General features: G+C 40.5%; 2 protein-coding genes across 5 annotated transcripts in view; both read left to right on the top strand.

The window, feature by feature from the left end:
• The first annotated feature begins 2,138 nt into the window (after window positions 1-2,138).
• On the top strand, window positions 2,139-3,515 carry LOC107220176 (NPC intracellular cholesterol transporter 2 homolog a). The gene is made up of 3 exons (XM_015658647.2): window positions 2,139-2,193; window positions 2,663-2,836; window positions 3,170-3,515. The coding sequence occupies exons 1-3, from the start codon at window positions 2,175-2,177 to the stop codon at window positions 3,439-3,441; spliced, it is 465 nt and encodes a 154-aa protein (XP_015514133.1). The 5' UTR covers window positions 2,139-2,174; the 3' UTR covers window positions 3,442-3,515.
• A 2,751-nt stretch (window positions 3,516-6,266) lies between these two features.
• LOC107220178 (sodium/potassium-transporting ATPase subunit alpha) overlaps window positions 6,267-14,059 on the top strand; it is a 50,934-nt gene continuing 43,141 nt past the window's right edge. For 2 of the 4 annotated variants that reach the window (XM_015658651.2, XM_015658652.2), the window contains exon 1: window positions 6,267-6,719. In XM_015658651.2, coding sequence (XP_015514137.1) covers window positions 6,687-6,719 — 33 coding nt within the window. In that variant the 5' untranslated portion in view covers window positions 6,267-6,686. The remainder of the gene's footprint in view (window positions 6,720-14,059) is intronic. The other 2 variants (XM_046745812.1, XM_015658649.2) reach the window with 1 other exon arrangement.

Here is a 14,059-nt window from a genome sequence, read left to right as displayed (position 1 = left end):
GAACTGACGATAAATAGAAAGCAACTTTGTGTTACTTACAGCAGCAGGTAAGGCTCGCTGTTTTACCAACATTCGCAGTGAGTCGCCGACAATGCAGATTGTTTAAACAATGATCTTGAGTCGGCATTGCGTAAGTAACCGTCTATAGGCAAGTATTTATCGTCGACTTCCTCCAAAGATGACAAAATTAATATTGTTCAAATTTTCACTACCACTTGCCAACTGTTTGTTTAATTGATAATTCAAAACAATGGCAAAGGCAAAATCAAAGGCCTGCATGCGGTAAAATTTCCGACAATTCTAACGAAACGATGATGATTTTAGTCTAGTACGACTAAATTTCGTCACAGAAACGGAAGAGAAAAAGATTTGAAAAAATACTCAGACAACGATCGAAATTTATCTAGCGTTTGTAATATTCTTAAATTTATTTTTTAATTCCTTTGCGCCACCTTTTTCCAACGCTTTGCGTTAAGGTTGAAAAATGATTTCCATTTTCATCAATTATTACAATACGATAGTTTCAACGGATTTTCAAACTGTAAATGCAATTCGTCAAGCAATCATTGTTATCGTCGTCCTATCGGTTTAATTTAACCAAAAAAGATAAGAAATCGAAAAAAAAAAAGAAAAAAAAAATAATCGTGGATGTAGAATTTTTACAATCCAAATTGCAGGTGTTCGCTTCTCCTGCGTTTTTGTTTTTTTAAAGTGCAGGTGCAGGCAGATATGCAGATTTGACAAACTCGTCTCTGTATCGCAGTACGTTAATTTCACGTACATAAATTACTCATCGTTTGTCAAACTTAACCGCATGCATCGTGCCGCAGTGTTTATCAGTAACCCAGATAAATAACAGAAATCATACAGATTAAAATCAGCGCAGGTGGGCGAACGCTATCGATCATCAAGATTTTCCGATCAGTTACGGATATCGCGCAAACTCCTCTCCCCCCCCCCCCCCTCTCTCTCTCTCTTGCTCTCTCTAGAAAGTCTCACTACTTTTCCGTTACTACAAAAATTTGCCATCGTTTTTCACGTACCTACCTATAATTTATTCGTCTCTTTATTAATTTTCAGTCTAATCGTTTGTAAGTAAAATAACCATATTTGATAGCAAGAGTTGAAAATGAGGGTGAAATTTGACAAGTTGCGTCTGGGAATTCGGAGCGATATTTTATATAAATATTACTATGATTTTATTGAAAATGCTGAATGTTAAAAATTGAAAAGAATTAAAGAAAAATGGACAAATAATTTCCAGTAATGAAATTCCAACTCCTCGCATTGACTATAAAAATGTCAAATACGTTTTAGCGAGAAAAGAAAATGACAGAAGAAATATAAGATATATCGATGACCGGAAGATTTTTCTAGTTCAATGTTGGATTTTTCTTGCACAAATCAGAGTGGCCACAAATTTTATGAAAAAAAAAAAAAAAAAATATTCCACAACTTTTCCAGGTTTTTAAGTATCTAGAACCTAGTTTTCCCTGACATTTTCCCCAGTTCCAATAAGTTACTAAAACCCTGTTAACTCTATACGCCTATATCTCGCCAATAAAACGATCGGGATGTGCAAAAACGGAAATAAGTAAAATTAAAATCTTCGAAAGATAGAAAGAACCGATGATAAACCATCGAAGACCAACGACACGTCGCGTTTAAAATACTCCAAGCTTGTGTAAGCCTCCGAAGATGATGAAGTGTAAAGATGATCGATAACCGCTCGAGCGATACAATGTGACTGATTTATCGTACGCGAACGATTCGAAGGTGTGTGATAAAAAAAAATGTGCCATTTTTTTTTTTTTCTACCATTCCAACTTGCAGGTGTCCAGAAACCTACACCAACGAAAAAACGTCGATTCGTAAACGTTCATTAGAAATACAAACACATCGTACGAGACAGTCTGACATTTCTTATCTTGCCACTCTACTACTCCTCTCTACTCCATCGGTGTTTCCCTTTTTCTATCTCTCTCTCTCTCTCTCTCTCTCTCTTACCTTTCTTTCTAATTAATAAATAAATCCATTGAACAGGTGTTCGACGATTAGATATTGCCGGCATACGAGTTGCCCGTCTTTGGTATAAATACCGGGCTACCCGCCTACTCAAATTCACACTGCATCTGTAGCGATCGTCTAACGATTTCGTGAAACAAGACCTGACCATGGCATCGACAACTTTTGGTAATTAGTTTATCACGATTATCGTATAACGTTTAAGGAGAAGGAAAAAATTCGTTCCGGAAAAATAAATTCACGTCAAAGGAAAAATAATTCACACGAATGAATATTGAAAATTCTTTCGCCGATTCGACAGAATTCAAGTCAATGATCAATAATCGCAGTTCGCATCGGAACAGAAAGTTGTATTTAAAAATTGAAAATTTTTACTAACAAATCTCTATTTATTTTACTCTATTACTATTAATTTTTTCGCTAATTCGACAGATTTTTATGTCAACGATCAATAATCATTCGCACGAAAAGTTGGAAATTACTCTACTCGCAGTTTTTTTAAAATTACTATTCCGTTTATTTTTCCGCGTTTCCGATCATTTTTTTTTTTCCCCCCTATCTTCTCTTTCCTTCTCGTTTCGAAAACGGCACGAACCTGATTCCCCTGATTTCGTTATTCTGTTTCCTTCTTTTCCAGCTCTCGTTCTCTTCACCCTCTGCCTTGCCACCGGCATTCAGGGTGACTCAACCCCCTACACATCCTGCTCAACGGTCGCAGACCCGATTGACTTCCGCATGGACGGATGTACCGAAACCCCCTGCGCTCTTTACCGAGGAGAAACAGCATCCGCCGAATGGGACTGGGAAGTCAGTGAGTACAAAAAAAAACAACAAGCAACGCGATAACGGACGATAAATTAAACCCGTCGCTCTTCCCTTCTTCACTTAACAATTGCATAGATTCCTCGAATAAAATACGAGACAATGAATCGTTTTCGTACATTTCCTTCAACTTTATTTTTCAGTTATTCGTCAAACATTCGTCGTGTCTTTATATTATCCTTCTCATTACTTCGCACCTTACTTCCTTATCTTGAAATTACATTGTATAAAAATATATATAATAATATATATATATTGTGTATAAAAAGTCGCGAAAATCCGTTATTCTTAGCACATTTAATTTCATTTCGTTCTCCCACAGCCGCCGACACGACGACCCTTACGCCCCGCGTAAAGGCGATAGTTCTCGGACTGAGCATCAGCTACGACATCGGTCAGGAAGACGCCTGCGAAACTCTGACTAACGCCGAATGTCCGTTGGACGCCGGAGAAGAGGTCACTTACGGCTTGTCGATGCCGGTCCTGGCGTCCTACCCGAAGCTCAGTTTGACCATCGAATTCGCACTTTTGGACGACAACGGCGACGCCCAGGTCTGCTTCAGGGTCCCCGTAAAGGTCCAGGACAGATCGTAGTTACGTAAAAGCCGCGATTGTAATCGATAAATTTAAGAAAGAATATATAAGGTTGTACAAATTTTTGACTCGGATGTCTGGACGTTTTCTTTTAATTTTATTTCTCCCAACGACATTTTCATTCGCACGGAAATATTTAAACAAGGATGAAATGCTCCCCGAGTGACATCTTTTTCAAGATTTTCATCGCGTTCCCTGACTTCTTGTCAATGAGTATCGTTCGTTTCCGTATACTTGTATCTTTTGAAAATCAAGATACTTTATTTTTTTTTTATACCGAACGAGCAATTTGCCGCAAGCATATCAACAACGAGTCTCTGATTAAGTACCTACCGCTAATTAATCCCTGAAACGTTTGTGAGCTGATATAAAAGAGATTCTTTGAAATACCTACGACTCTTTATAAAATTAACAAAGAACGCTTCGGAGGATTTCAATACCTCGAAAACCGTCGTGAAGGTTTGAATTAACGTACAAATAGGAATAAGAAAAAAAACATGCGTTTGAGAAAAGACGTAGAGTGTTGCTAATCGACGCGATTTGTGAACTTGGAATGGCTTAGGTCAGATCTAAAAATAGATAATTTTATCACAGCATCGAGTGAAGACACTGCGGTATATTGATAATTCGTTCCGCAGTAGATGGACGTGCACGAAGCAAGTCTGTATGACATAACGAGCCACGGTAACGACTGTGCATACAATTGATCCCACTGGGCCTTGAAAAGTGGCAAAATATACTAAGATATACATACGAAGACTTTTCAACGTCAGAATAGAATAGCAATATTTTCGGAAAGTAGGACATTTCATACAAATTTGTAAGTATGAATAGTTTCTCATAAAAACTTGTAGATTTTCACTTTTATGGAGAATTTGTTCAGTTCTAAGACTCGAAATTCCGAAAGGTTGGAATGCCCGAGCAATCGAAACTTGGAGTGGTTGAAAATTTGAAGAAATTTCAATTCTCCGAAGCTACTGAGGCGAGCTTTAAAATATTTTACTATTAAGCTCGTCGTTTCGACCATTCGCAATTCGAATCTTGAACATTTTGACCGATGAATTCGACGCAATGATCGATCAACTTTTATACAATATTATTTAGAATTTTGAATTAACTTTCAAAGAACATCGTGTTCAGAAAAAAATACGTCACAAATTCAAGGATATTTCCAGGACCACTGTAAATCACACCATGAAGGTTCCGCTATCGCCGTAAGGCGAGGTGAGAAAGTCGATAACCAGACCGAAGCTCGGTAGGCTCGAGTAAATGAATCGGTTAGAGGCATCGGACGGGGTCGTCGGGGCGACGGAAGCCGGTTTATAAAATTAGGCACGTTACACCATCGCCGAGGGAGTTGCAAGGTCATCGCAACGTACTTTAACCCGGTAGTGCTGAGATCGATGGTCTCGCGGGTATAATTCTCGCCTCGTCCTCCCCTTCTTTCGCCCCTTGGTGAAGGCAGTGAACGGGTGGAAGGGGGAATATCGTTGAGTGAATATGATGATATAACAGAGGCAGAAGCGCAAAGTTATTCCGACACATTTCGGAAAGCGAGATAAATATCTTGTGCAAATTGGGCGGAAAATTTGCAGTTATATATATACATATACCTATGTGAAGACAGTCCAGTCTTTAGCGAGTAAAAAAGTCCTTCACCCTACAAAAGGTGGTGCAGTAAGGATTTTGATATATATGTTTTTCAGTTCGGGGTCCCGATAAAAAATCCAAGGAGGTCCGTCAGGTGCGCCATCTTGGATTAAAGGTACAAAACAAGTAATGGTTTTTTTAAAATAATTGTTCCTACGACAAAAATGTCGAATACAAATTTGAAGAAAACTAAATTCCCTACATTTTTTGCTTTGACACTTTTTTTCTAAGTCTGACGTGTAAGGAATTGTATTCGTAGGACGGAGAAACGGAAGAAAAGAGAAGGAGTAGAGGAAACGTCGGGAAATACGCAGTCAAACCATTTTCGATTAAATAATCTACAGTTTTGCAATTCTTGAATGAAATTGAAGGAGTAGAGTGTGTGGAAAATATATGACTATGTTCTCTTTCGTATTATGGTTCACGATTGTAGGCTTGCGAAGTATCTATTGTTCCTGAAATTGCGTCTTCACAATAAAAATTGTTAACAAATTGTACACGGAGAGAAGAAAAAGAGCAAAGAGATTTTACTCGAAACTGCAGGAAAAGGGTTTTTGCTGGATAAAAGACCATGTCAACTATATTTATTACTACAAATGATTCCAAAGTAAATTCTACATTTTACAATGTATATTTTACCAAATAAACCTGAAATTTCCCTCTTTTCCTGCAGTTCTGAGTAAAATCTCGTCTTTTATTTTCTCCGTGATTACTTCGTATATTAAAAGAACATGGAGCAAAAAAAAGACATTCCGTGCAAATGAAATCCTCACGATTGATTCTCGTGACAAATAAAAAGTGATTAATTACCCTTTGAAGCGTTACCGAATCGTACTGATTTTCGTAAAAAAAAAAGAAGGGAGGCACTTCGATGCCCAAATAAGGCCCAATACTTTTTGCACCCTGGAAGTATCAATTTTGTACTCGAAGGGCGCGGCCTTCCGCATCGACCGGATCGTACTACCTGTCCGCGGGGGTAATGGCCCTTGGGGCATAGGGCCCATTCGGTCGCAGTGGGAGTAGGAGTAGCAGTAGTATTAGGGAAAACCAGGGCCTCGTCGAGCGGTGGGGACCGCCGATCGATCCGGCGAGGCAAGGTGACGAGGAAGAATAAACGGTAATGTTTACAGCGGTTGGTAGTAGCAGCCGGGCGAGTAGCGAGCGAGTAGCGCGTGAGAGAGTGGAAGAAGGCATCGCAGGTGACGCGGCGTATTGCTCATCGAGCCAAAGCCCGGTCGAAAGCACAGCAAAGCGAAGCGAAGCGTCGCGTAGAGCGGATCGAATTAACGTAGGTAGAAAGAAAAGTGGTCAGGGAGAAGCGGCAGCATAGACTCTGACTTCGGGTCTATGACTTGTCGTTGGGTGTTAGGCGAGGCCGTCATTTCGGCCGGCAGTTGTTGTTGTTCGCGCGAGTGAAATTTGTGATCAGTGAATGAATATTTCGACTCTCCGTGGCCGTTGAAAAGGAAAAGACGCGACTCGATTGTACCGAGGAGCAGAAAGAGTTATTCGCATTTGGCACAATAAGCGTGCCGAGCGCGTGTTAGTTCATCTGAATACCGGACCGACAACACACGCTTCCAACTGTTGACAAGATGGCGTCCAAGGGGCGATTGGCGGTCGAGGAGGTGAGTGACGAAAAAACACAACAGCAACGCAGCGCGAGTTCCGAAATGTTGCGTCGGCAGGTTCAGGGAAATCGGGACGCTCCCCTTTTCAGACCTCGTTGCATGACCCCCGATTAGGCGGAGGATAAGAGTCGTCGTTGACGGCTAGAAAGGGGTCAACAACTTCTTAACCTCGTAGAATCGGGACAGCGTCGGGCCCTTCGGAGGCAACCACGCCCTTGGAACTGCGCGTCAGGGTGGTGGTGCTTTCGCATTCTTTCGATTAAAAGACCGTGAGCGCAGATTTGAACCCATCTACTCGACCTGCTCAATTGCTGCATCAAACGAATGACCAATCGATGTTCGATCGGCGAACAGCGGGAATGTTCAGAGGCGCGCCTAACGTCACCGAGAAGCCTAAATAGAATCGACTCGAATCGAACGCTCAACGGTCGCTGACGTACGACGAGCGGGTTTTGAATCACCGAGCGGTCTGAAGTTGCCAGTTATCGCTGGTGTTTCGGTTAACGGCTCATGATATATGAGAGCTGAGGAGTGTTGAAATTCAATGCACCGAAGCGCACACTTACGCCACTACTGCTACTACCACTACCGTCAGGCCCAATTTCATTGACAGTGGGTGAAATTCACGCAGCGTGTAACGTGTAACTGTCAATTACGCGCCGTCCAAGTGTGCGTGACGTAGGGTAACGATTGCACCTACACTGATCGACCGATGTTTGCACTTCGTATTTAAGAACGCTGGGTGCAGCGGGGGTTATTGCTGTGATGTAAACGAGTAGCTTGCCATTGTGCCACACGTGTGTGAAAATTCTTTTGTCATAGATCCTATAGCGCTACGATCATCGTGCAATATAACATGTGAATACGACCCGATGCGTAACAAACGACTTAATAAATCGCGAAGCATAAATTATTGGATAAAGTACGTGAAAAATCGTATACCGATTTTTCTTTGTATAGAAAAAACAAATGGCTGTTTTGCTACCTTGAGGTTACCTGAAATTCAGTAAAACGTTGTACAGCATTAACATAGTAACATTTTGTAAATTCAACTTCTTCGTTTGTTCTCCGAAGCTGTAGAATAGCAAGTTTTGGTACATACAGGCAACGTTTCCTTACGTCAACGTTACTGACTTTCAGCCTCATGCGAGATTCGCCTCGACCCTGGAGTTTTGATTGTTGAGGACACACGGTTCGATGGATGAATTGATAGAATAAGATACATTGGGGAATTGAGATTGATTGGGTAGAATTTCATTGGTTGAATGCAGCCCCGAGGTGAGAATAGAATTTGAAGAAGAAACGAAAATTCAAATGGGAAACTTGTAAAGAAATTAACAAAACATTGTCATTTCGATGAACATGAATGAATTTGTATTATGCCGATCCTGGAATAAGCCAAATTCCACGTCATGTGTTTAATTTTAACGAGTATGCAAATTTTATTGGAAGTAATTTATTCTCCTGGCAAAACTTACGTCAATTGGTTTTTTTTGCTGTGAAAATCGAGTAATAACCACTCGATTTGTCGCAGCGAACTGAAGGCAGTAATTTTTGGAGAACCTTATCACTAGAGCCCGGATGAACATGTACATAAAATATAGACTTAAAAAACTACGATACCTAGTAAAAAATGAAAACTATCGTCGAGTAGAACTCGTTTTACTTTGGCATAAATGATACTGACAACAGTTGTTATTTTTTACTCCATAAATTATGTCAAAATAAAGTGTGTTCTACTAAAAAATTTCTTCCAAACACCTTGATGCTTATTCCTGAGAGAATGTTTAAAAAAAAATCTCACCTCCCGCCGAATAAACAAATCCTACTGATATTCTTAAAAAAAGTTAGACGCGTTAATACACGAGGTTCCCTCGCCCCGCGATACGAGCCTGATTCGCGATGGCGGTTCGCGCGTTTTCCGCCAGATGTCGTCGCATGGGAGCCTCGAGCCTTGCCCAACTCCTTCCTCCACGCTCTTCGCTCTTCCCCCACCATTTCTCTCGTTGCTGGCTTTGATCTTCCGGCCGCTTCGACGCCGGTTTCATCGTAGCTCATTAGGAGCCCGCGGTTCGCGTCGGAATCCGTGCCGCGTGGCGAAAACCGTAGAGTGCGTAGTTCTCGTAGATGGGAGAATCAGCGAGGATTGCGGTATCCGACGCGGCGTGGCGCTGCGATCGCCAGTTACTCACCTCACCTTCGATGCTAATTTGAACGATACCGTTCGCGCTTATTATCGCTAAATTAGCTATTATGTCGTTATTTTAACGAGTCAATGTGTGTCAGGGGGCCGAGTGGTCGTCGTCTAGCTCTATGCCCAAGCCTGGCTCTGAGCCATCGCCTCCAAATAGTCAAAAGCCGCGTGTCCCTTCGCTTCCGAAGCTCCGAAATCCCTTCCATGCACCCGATATCATCGATCAGTTTCTGGTTTTTAGGCTTCCGTACCTCAAAAAGTATAACGGAACCCTGATAGAATCGCACTTTGTTGTCCGTTCGTCCGTCTGTCGAGACCCTTTTTCTCGGGAACGGGTAGAGGTAGCGAGTTGAAATTGATATCAAATACCAAGGTCTACGATACCTTGAAGGTGGAAAAAATTCAAGCTTCTAAGTAAACGCGATCAAAAGATACGATCGTCTACATCACATATTTTTATACTCGCAAACTCACAAAGCAAAATCTATAGGATACTTCCCGTTGACCTGGAATCGTGAAATTTTGAGATAAGCAAGATCTCACAGCACAAGTAAAGAAAAAAATTCGAAAATAATTAATTTGTAGTTATATCACAAAAAAAAAAAAAATTATCACAACTTGTCCGGTTTCTTTCCCCGAATTTTCGCTGCGTTTTCACAGTTCATTTAAAATTAAAATTCGATGATTACAAAACGTTTCGATTATTACATGCGTATTCTAATTTGCGGTCATTATTCTTCATGCAGGAATTTGCACTTGGGAATTATTTTCTTCGCCCGTTCTCGTCCCCATAGAATTCTCTCGAACGAATTCTCCGTCTGTATAATTCGAAAGTTCATTTCGTACGGTGGGTAAATTCTTCTTCTTCCAATCGATGAGAACTGAACAGGCACTGATCAATACCGACTAATAGTATTGGAACCTTGTTCGAAGACGGGGGCGCCCGTGTAACAAACATGTCAATAATTGATGTATTGGTACAATCTTCCGAGTAGGTACACTATATGTACCCTTATGTATGTACCATGCAGCCAGGGGTCGCAAATGAAAGTGGGTCAAGAATTGGCCATGCTGTTATTCTACCTAGATACTGGGTATGACAATATAGCGATGTTACGAATAATTAAGTAATTGTAATCGATATTGTAAAATTCAAATATACACATTTTTGAATCTGGCGCCATTTCTCTTTGGCTAAAAGTTGACGATTGATTAACCGACGAATGGTAGACTATGCAAGTCGCACGGAAACGTAAGCGCCCTTTTGCATTTTATTCCGAAAATTGTCGAACTGATCCGAACCCAGTCGATTGTCTGTTTCATTATTTAACGACAAATTGATAACGGAAACAAATTAATTTTTAGAATAGAGTGTCATTCGAACGTGAAGATAAACTTTTTGTAATAAAATTGCATTATCAAACTTACGGTTTTTTTTTCGTCTTATTTAATATTATTTTCACAATTTTTACCAGCAAAATGAGAATTATTAACGACAGCCACGTTGAAAAAATATTCTCACGATACAAATTTTTTATAATATATTATAAAATGACAATATTCTAATTCGTATCGTCGTAAATCGTACCTACTCGAGCTTTGTAAAATCGATGCGTAACGATGAAGATTCTTTACGTATAATCCGTGTTCAAGTATCGCGTTCAGTGTATGGGATACGTAAAAATGATACCGTCATTAATACACCGGAGGTGGACGATGACATAATTCCTCTCGCCGTCTTACTTACACTGTCGGTTTATTCGGCATATAGTGTGACACGTATTATAATATGCAAGGAAGTTCCGCAATTTTGATATTCGTCCAATTTATATGCGATCTTAGCGTGCCGAGAGATGGAGCGGAGAAAAAACCTTTCGCAAGAAACGCGAGGAAAAAATCTTGGCGGTAAACACGACGATGAAACTTTAAAGTATTCCACAAAATTACGAGATCGAAGTTAATTTATCGAAATCTTGAATGAAAATTACTATTTTTTACACCGTTAGAATGCCTGAAGAAATTGAATTTAGAAAATCTGAATTTGTTGACACGCTGTGTTAACAATTTATTAAATTTCAAGTAACACTAAAGCTGCAAAATAACGGATATCCATCTTTTTTTTCTAAGTTTCTATCGAGATAAATAAATTTCGATTCTATGCATCGAGTAATAACTACAAGCTTTATTTGTTACTTATAAAGTTTGCCTTTGTCTTTTTTACGTTGACAAATAAAAAATTGAAATTTTTGATTGCTAGCTAATACGGGTGCTTATATTCAGAAGAAAAAAGAGAACGTTTTCATCAACATGTGATGGACTTTATCGTTATTAACGTTATCAGGGTCAACGTTAACAAATTGACGTCTGTTTCATTGACTTTCATATCCAAGAAAAAAATATTTATTCCTTATCAGGGTCAGTATAATAGCACGATGGAAGATTACGTTTGGGGCTTGATGCGAGAAAGCCCGTACGAAAATAGAAAAATTATCAATAATATTCATTTTCAAACATTATACCGTTTATCAATTACTTTACATTTCTAGTTTATTATTGATTACTATTTGCGAACAAATAGTGATTCAAATGCGAAAACGAAGTTTGTTTCTATTCTTATTCGCAAGAAAGTGTTTGAAAAAAACGTGTCATTTTTCTCTTAAAATCCGAAACATCGTTCTTGGTTTGAACAAAAAAAAAAACAAAAAAACTATTCTTTAATTTATTATTAACCCAGAACAAATCAAAATTTGACATCCAGAATCCAGACTAAAAATTCGTCTTAACCGGTGATAATTAAACACGTTTATGAATCACGCGCGCAGTTGACGCAGACGAAGAAAAAAGAAGAATGCATGGTATAAATGTCGGCATAATTTGGTAAACTTTTTGCTCTCCCCCGTCGGTCTTTCGTTGACATCCTCCCTGTTCGCACAGCATGAACTCTCCTCATCTCCGCGTCTATCTCAAAGCAAATTGTCTTGGCCTTTGCTCGCGTTTATCTAATCGCGGACTTCCGCGCGACCTCGACACGGATGAGGGGGGGGGGAGGGGATACGTCGACGCATCTCTGCCTCCGGGGTAGAAGACAAGAGCCCGATCGTTGTCGTCTTCGCGTCCCACACCCACCGCATCCTCGACTCGTCCGTCGTCCGTCACAACTAGTCGCTCTCGCTCGGTTATCAGCAACGAGCGACGAAACCAACTAACGCCGGACTAAACTGACCGAATCCAAGACCCCCGCCGTCTTTCTCTCCATCTTTATCCATCTATCTTTCGATCTGTCTGCAATCTCTTGTTTTCCATACCGCTTTACCGCTGCTGCCGCGGTGTGGTTGGAAACGAAGGGGTGAGTTGTTTCGAAAAGGTTGCCAGAGGACAGCCATCTGCACCGAATTTGAAGATTTTTTTTTTCCCCTCCCACAGAATGGTTGGAAAATTTGCAACAGATTGTCGGAGGCCGTTTCTTAAGAAGAAAGATTTTATTTTTCTTAACCTCGACCCAGTTTTCGAAAAAAACAAACACAATGGCAATTTAAATTAACCCTGAAATAAAATTGATGGAGATAGCTATCCTCTAACCATCTTTAAAACAACTCAACGCGTTTTTGTACCAATGCGATGTCGGTCGGTAATACCACGACGCATCTTTGGAACGCATCTTGGAATACACTCGCAATCATTTCGCGTAAGATAATCATTTTTTTGTCCCAACCTGTTTGGTTTTTGTTTTTCTCCCGTTTGTTTGACGTCGAGATTCTTGTCGAAGATAAAGAGACGGCTTGATTGCTTTCCGATATCCGTGACCCAGTGTGATGCACGTGGATTAAGAGATAGAGATAAAAAGAGAGCGAGGGAGAGAGAGAGCGAGAGGAATGAATATATGCGCTCACACATGCGGAGGAGAAGGAGAGCGTCAGTAATGACGTCAGGAGTACCACCGTTTCACTCGAGCATTACGTCGATAGTCGGACCGAGAGTCTGGGTCGAATAGAAGGGCGAACGGGGCGAGAGACGGAAGCGGGGGTTGGGGAGGCTGGGGAGAATAAAATAGAGAAAGAGAGAAAAATGTAAGGAGGGGAAGAAGGATGCAAAAGGAGGGAAGGAGGAGACGCGGTCTTGCCTCTCGAAGGGTTGTTCTCTCTCTCTCCCTTCCTTAAAATATATTTCAACCCCTCTTTGGAGAAAATGACTGGGAAGCACTTGTTGGTTATTAATTTTTTTTCTCTCTCATCTTCCGCTTCTGCTTATTCTCTCAAAGCATTGTATGAAATACATCGTACCAACTTCACGTTGAACTGCGTGCAATTTTTTGGACGAGTGTGTGTGTATAGGGGAAGATAAAAAATGGGGGAGCAACCTTGCCGATGGTTTATAGATAGCATGGATACATAGCGCAATGGATTTCAAAGGAGGAAAAAAAATTGAGGGAGGGTCGCGGCTTTTTACAAGACACGTTCAAGAGGTCAAACTTCCCTTCTCTCAACGTTTTTCTATACCTGTAATGATAGCACCTCTTTAAAAATGAACCTTTTAACACCGTCAAGGCTACTCTTCGAGCTCGTGGTGAAGATACTGCACATCTGCTTGAACAGACGTATTCAGTCATCGATTACACAAATCTGGCAAAAAAATATTACATTTCAACTACATGGAACGTGTTTGGTGAATATTATGTTTTCGAGTTTGCTGAATCGAGAATACGATATGAGATTTGGAATTAAACGTGATATTCATTCTATATAAAACTCAAAATACGAGTTCAAGAAGAAACCTGAAGTGATGGAATTTTTTTAGTATGTGTACATTTTTCCCTGTTTCAGTGAGTGAAAATCTATAAGAAAAACAATATCAAAAAACAACCTGTGCAGTTTTTTGGCATCAGACCTGTGTTACGTGCCGCATTATTACAATCGTGAGGATAATCACGACGATGACGATGATTGAGAGGTACGAAGCTGCGCGTATCGTGTGTTATTGATTGTACACAATATACCACCTCCTCGTATACTCCGACTGTACAACTCGGTACCCACATAGATATGGTGAAAACCTCCGCGTACAGGGTTATGAAAGGATAGATTGTGAAGCGGACGAAAGCCTCAACCCTAATAGGTCACCCGGGGTGGATATCACCCCAAACATT

The sequence above is a fragment of the Neodiprion lecontei genome, chromosome 7, assembly GCF_021901455.1.
Source record: "Neodiprion lecontei isolate iyNeoLeco1 chromosome 7, iyNeoLeco1.1, whole genome shotgun sequence".
Taxonomy (NCBI): Eukaryota; Metazoa; Arthropoda; class Insecta; order Hymenoptera; family Diprionidae; genus Neodiprion; species Neodiprion lecontei.
Note: the sequence above shows the minus strand (reverse complement) of the source record. Positions and strands in the feature narration are given on the sequence as shown.

Excerpts from the sequence above, each read along its gene's own strand:
- LOC107220176 (XM_015658647.2), top strand. Across the intron at positions 2,837-3,169 it reads CGAATGGGACTGGGAAGTCA|CCGCCGACACGACGACCCTT; the intron begins GTGAGTACAAAA and ends GTTCTCCCACAG.